Source organism: Erinaceus europaeus, unplaced genomic scaffold (genome assembly GCF_950295315.1).
Source record: "Erinaceus europaeus unplaced genomic scaffold, mEriEur2.1 scaffold_298, whole genome shotgun sequence".
NCBI classification, from domain to species: Eukaryota; Metazoa; Chordata; class Mammalia; order Eulipotyphla; family Erinaceidae; genus Erinaceus; species Erinaceus europaeus.
Window position 1 is genome coordinate 133,597 of NW_026647483.1, and position 5,720 is coordinate 139,316.

General features: G+C 72.6%; 1 protein-coding gene across 1 annotated transcript; it reads right to left on the reverse strand.

The window, feature by feature from the left end:
- Positions 1-792: 792 nt before the first annotated feature.
- On the reverse strand, positions 793-3,512 carry FADD (Fas associated via death domain). The gene is made up of 2 exons (XM_016186289.2): positions 3,171-3,512; positions 793-1,476 (listed from the first exon to the last, which is right to left on the reverse strand). Exons 1-2 carry the CDS (start codon positions 3,451-3,453, stop codon positions 1,187-1,189), a joined length of 573 nt encoding a protein of 190 aa, XP_016041775.1. The 5' UTR covers positions 3,454-3,512; the 3' UTR covers positions 793-1,186.
- Between the last annotated feature and the right edge of the window lie 2,208 nt (positions 3,513-5,720).

Genomic DNA, 5,720 nt, shown 5'->3' on the forward strand with positions numbered 1-5,720 from the left:
ACGCACACACATACACACGTGCACACACACATACACACGCACGCACACACACAGCCGATGCCGGCTCAGTGCGTGAGCTTGGTGGCATGGGGCCTGGGACCCTCAGCGCAGGCCCTTCAGACACAGCCTGAGACCAGCCCTCAGCAGCAGGAACCTGGGCTCCTCTACGTCCTCGTGACCCAACGTGGCTGCCGGTGCTCCAGTCACCGCGCATACACCGCATCCGGGAGGAAGACGGGCGCGATCCCTCCCCAGAGCTCTAGAAAGTTGCACCTGCCACTTGTGCTTCTGTCGAGTGCGCTAAGTGGCCACACCTTGCCGCCAAGGGAGGCTGGAAATGCGGCCTAAGCAGCCTCTCGCCTCGGCTCCGTCCCCCTTCTGGGGTCACCACACGGAGCAGCCCGGACCATCCACAGGGCGCCGCTGGCTCTGGCAGGTGGGGCGGCATCAACCCGGGGCTCTGGCCGCAGGTCCCGTCTCCTGCTGAGCTGGGGGGGTACCCCCCACCCCGTCCACAAGCCGCAGGAGCCCCAGCGAGGAACTGCGGTCCAGGGGCTCCGGCAGGCGGCCAGTGTGGGGAGGGGTTCGGGACTGGCACCCGCTGCCTCCTCGGGCTGCGGCATCCCCACTCCTCACACGAGGCGGGACCCACCCTAGGGAGGCAGGTCAGGTCTGCGCAACACCCCCACGCCCAGAATAACGCCAGCCGGCCGCCCCCTCCGAGAAGCCCTCAGGAGCCCCCACGTGCAGCCGCCGCCCTCCCGGCCGGACAGACCTCGGGGTCAGGCGGGGCAGCGTCCATGGGCTTTATTTTTGCTGAGCCGCGGTGCCTCTCCCACCGACAGACATCCAGACGTCCACCGGCGCCGCAGGGCCCGGCAGGTGGCGCCAGGGCCCGAGCCCGGGCAGTGTGTGTGGGGGGGGCTCTCTTAGGCCCAGGCCCACAGGGGCTCGGACCGGGTCCTCCAGCTGGGCTGGCGCAGGGCGGTGCGTCCCCTCCCGCCCGAGGTCCGGGCTCCTCCCGCAGCCGCTGCGTCCAGGGGCGGCCTCTGCCCAGCTCTGGCTCCGCGGGCACCGGGCGTCCAGGTGGGAGGTGCCCGGGGCAGGTGATGACGAGCCGCCATGACCCGCCAGGCCGGCCCGCGGGACATCTGTCCCTCCGCTTCCGTCCCTCGACGTCGGTCCCTCACGGGGTCTCCGGGGCGCCGGGCGGGCCGGGCCTTGCCTCCTCCACCAGGTCGGCCACCAGGTTGAGGCCGCAGCCCCGCAGCGCGGCCAGCAGCTCGTCCACCGACGCGGCCTCCCCGCGGGCGTCCCTCCAGGCCCGCAGCGCCTCCCGCACCTGCTCGCGCAGCTCCCGCGGGTGCTTCTCCTCGGCCGCCTCGATGCGGGTCTCGGGCAGGTGCAGCTGCCGCGCCAGGCGCCGCCACTCGCGGCCCACGTGCTCGCAGACCAGGTCGCAGGCGGCCCGCAGCTCTGGGGGGGAGGAGGCTCAGGACCCAGGACGGGCGGCGGGGGCGGCACTGGGTCTGCTGGGGCCAGACCCTCCCGCCGGTCCCTGCCCACCAACCACGTGGGTCCCGGTGGCCCCCTAGCCCCGCCCCCAGCTGCCACCTCAGCCCCGCCCCCAAACCGAGCCTCCACCTGCCTCACCCCCATGAGTCACGGGGTCCCACCCCACCCAGCCCCGCAGCCACTCCGGGCCCGCCCCCCCTCCCCCGTCTACCCAGCCCCGCCTCCAGCACCACTTCGGGCCCCACCCACGTGACCCAGCCCCACCTCCACCTGCCACCTCGGCCCCGCCCCCAACCCGGGCTCCGCCCCCACCTGCCACCTCGGGCCCCGCCCAGTGTGTACCCAGCCCCGCCCCACCCCCATGGGTCATGGTGTCCCACCAGGGCCCCGCCCCACCGCCACCTCGGGCCCCTCCCAACAGCCACCTCGGCCCGGCACCCACTTGTCACCTCGGACCCGCCACTTACCCGGGCCCCGCCCCTACTTGCCACCTCGGGCCCCGCCCCCACCCGGGCCTCGCCCCACCTGCCACCTCGGCCACGCCCCCACCCGGGGCCCGCCCCCAAACCGAGCCCCGCCCCATCCCCCTGGGTCATGATGTCCCACCGGGCCCCGCCCCCACCCGGGCTCCGCCCCCACCTGCCACCTCAGCCCCGCCCCACCCGGGACTCGGCCCCGCCCCTCACCCGGGACCCGCCCCTACTTGCCACCTCGGGCCCCGCCCAGTGTGTACCCAGCCCCGCCCCCACCTGCCACCTCGGCCCCGCCCACAAACCGAGCCCCGCCCCATCCCCCTGGGTCATGACCCACCCAGGCCCCGCCCCCAACTGAGCCCCGCCCCCACCTGCCACCTCGGCCCCGCCCCCAAACCGAGCCCCGCCCCATCCCCCTGGGTCATGATGACCCACCCGGGCCCCGCCCCCAACTGAGCCCCGCCCCCAACTGCCACCTCGGCCCCGCCCCCCAAACCGAGCCCCGCCCCATCCCCTGGGTCATGATGACCCACCCAGGCCCCGCCCCCAACTGAGCCCCGCCCCCAACTGCCACCTCGGCCCCGCCCCCCAAACCGAGCCCCGCCCCATCCCCTGGGTCATGATGACCCACCCAGGCCCCGCCCCCAACTGAGCCCCGCCCCCACCTGCCACCTCGGCCCCGCCCCCAAACCGAACCCCGCCCCCAAACCGAGCCCCGCCCCATCCCCTGGGTCATGATGACCCACCCGGGCCCCGCCCCCAACTGAGCCCCGCCCCCACCTGCCACCTCGGCCCCGCCCCCCAAACCGAGCCCCGCCCCATCCCCTGGGTCATGATGTCCCACCCGGGCCCCGCCCCCACCTGCCACCTCGGCTCCGCCCCCAAACCGAACCCCGCCCCCAAACCGAGCCCCGCCCCATCCCCCTGGGTCATGATGACCCACCCGGGCCCCGCCCCCAACTGAGCCCCGCCCCCACCTGCCACCTCGGCCCCGCCCCCCAAACCGAGCCCCGCCCCATCCCCTGGGTCATGATGTCCCACCCGGGCCCCGCCCCCACCTGCCACTTCGGGCCCCGCCCCATCCCCGGGTCCCCCCCCCCCCCGTGTCCCCCCAGGGCCCCGCCCCCGCCCCCGCCCGCGAGCGACCCCGCGTCCCCGGGTTACCCCCCCCGCCCCGCCCACCTGCGTCCCCGGGCCCCGCGTCGGCGCGCTCGCGCTCGAAGGCGTCCAGGCGGAGCAGCAGGTCGTCGCGGCGCAGGGAGCGGAGCAGCTGGCGCAGGAGCGCGGGGCGGCGGCCGTCCAGCTCGCTCTGCTCCAGCAGCACCGCGAACAGGTCCAGGCCGCTCTGCACGCGCTCCAGCTTGCGCTTGCCCACGCGGTCGCGGCACAGGAACTTGAGCTGCGTCAGCTCCTCGCTGGCCAGCGCGGCCGACACCGAGTGCAGCAGCACCAGGAACGGGTCCATGGGGGCGCCGCGGCTCCCGACGTTCCGGCGGCTCCGGCCGGGGGCCGCGCCGGAAGTGCGCCCGGACGCCCGCGCCCCTTCTCGCGAGGATTCTGGAGCCGCGCGTGCGCCTGAGCTCAGAGGAAGCCATTTCCGCCCTGGGCGTGCGCGGCGTCCGCGGGGCCTGCGCGCGGGGCACCCGCGCATGCGCCTCGGTTCCGCCGAAGCTATTTCCGCCCGGGAGGTGCGCGGCGTCTCCGGGGATTGAGGGCCCGTTCCGGCGCATGCGCCGTGAGGATCCGCTCCCTCCCGGGGCGGGCGGGGCAGCCTGGAGGTCGCGGGTTCGAGACCCGCGCTGCCCGCTCTGCGGCCCAGTGCGCTGAGCTGAAGGAGGGACGTGGGCGTCTGAACCTATGCCTTCAGAACGCGCCCCCCTCGCCTTGGCTGGTTTTTACTCACCTTTCTCAAAAAAAGATGTCTTTGCTGGAGAGCCAGCGGCTCCCCCCCCCCCCCCCCGACATGCAGGCGATCAGACACGGCGCCCATGCCTGGAGGGACACCCCCCCCCCATGTTTCATTTTTATTTCTTTATTTTGGATAGAGACGCTCGTGAAGCTCCCTCCCCCTGCGGGTGGGGAGCGGGGGCTCGAACCCGGGTCCTGGTGCACCGCAACAGGTGTGCCCAGCCGGGTGCGCCAGGCCAAAAGGCGCCAGAGGCTGCCCGCGGGCCGGGAGCCGCCACAAGCGGGAGCTGCGGCCCCGGGGACCCCGGGGCACCAGGGGAAGCTCCAGAGGGCTGGGGGTGGGCTGCGCACGGCCGCCCGCTCGCTCCCCCTCCCCCTCCCCCTCCCCTCCCCCTCCCCCTCCCCCCTCCCCCTCCCCCTCCCCCTCCTTCTCTCTCTTTGCGCCTCTCGCCCTCTATCTGGGTAAAGGGAAGTTGATTCTTATTTTTAAATTCCATTTATTTATTTTATCTTAAAAATATATTCATCTGGGGGTCGGGCGGTAGCGCAGCGGGTTAAGCGCAGGTGGCGCAAAGCGTAAGGACCGGCGTCAGGATCCCGGTTCGAGCCCCCGGCTCCCCACCTGCAGGGGAGTCGCTTCCCAGACGGTGAAGCAGGTCTGCAGGTGTCTGTCTTTCTCTCCCCCTGTCTGTCTTCCCCTCCTCTCTCCATGTCTCTCTGTCCTCTCCAACAACAACGACATCAATAATAACGATAATGATAACTACAACAGTGAAACAACAAGGGCAACAGAAGGGGAAAACAAATAAAAATAAAGAAAAACGCCTTCTCTCTTTGTATGCACCAAAGCAAACTCGGCTGGGTAGAGAGAAACAAAGGCGGAGGGCGACAGAGACACAGAGACCCCTGCAGCCCTGCTCCAGCGCTCGGGGGGCGACCGGGGACTCGAACCCGGGTCCTTGCGCGCTGTGGCGTGAGTGCTTGGCCCGGTGCGCCCCTGCCCGGCGCTCAGTGAAGCGTCTGAAGTGGCTTCCCGCGGGGAAGAAGCAGAGACACAGAGGCTGCGCCGCCCCACCTGCTGCGCCCGTGTGGTGCCCGGTTCGAACCCAGGGCCTTCGCTGGGTGAGGGGCGGGTGTTCCCGGGCGGGCGAGCCTCCGGCGTGCGCGCTCTGGGCAGGACAGAGGCGAGGGCGACGTGTGTGTCGTGAAGAGGAGGGACGAGCTCGCCCAGCCCCCGCAGGCTCGCTGGGGTCCCCAGGGTGGGGTCCTGCCAGGTGCAGTGGGGTCCCCGGGTGGGGTCCTGCCAGGTGCAGTGGGGTCCCCGGGTGGGGTCCTGCCAGGTGCAGTGGGGTCCCCGGGTGGGGTCCTGCCAGGTGCAGTGGGGTCCCCGGTGGGGTCCTGCCAGGTGCAGTTGGGTCCCTGGAGTGGGGTCCCCGGGTGGGGTCCTGCCAGGTGCAGTGGGGTCCCCGGGTGGGGTCCTGCCAGGTGCAGTGGGGTCCCCGGGTGGGGTCCTGCCAGGTGCAGTGGGGTCCCAGGGTGGGGTCCTGCCAGGTGCAGTGGGGTCCCCGGGTGGGGTCCTGCCAGGTGCAGTGGGGTCCCCGGGTGGGGTCCTGCCAGGTGCAGTGGGGTCCCCGGGTGGGGTCCTGCCAGGTGCAGTGGGGTCCCCGGTGGGGTCCTGCCAGGTGCAGTTGGGTCCCTGGAGTGGGGTCCCCGGGTGGGGTCCTGCCAGGTGCAGTGGGGTCCCCGGGTGGGGTCCTGCCAGGTGCAGTGGGGTCCCCGGGTGGGGTCCTGCCAGGTGCAGTGGGGTCCCCGGGTGGGGTCCTG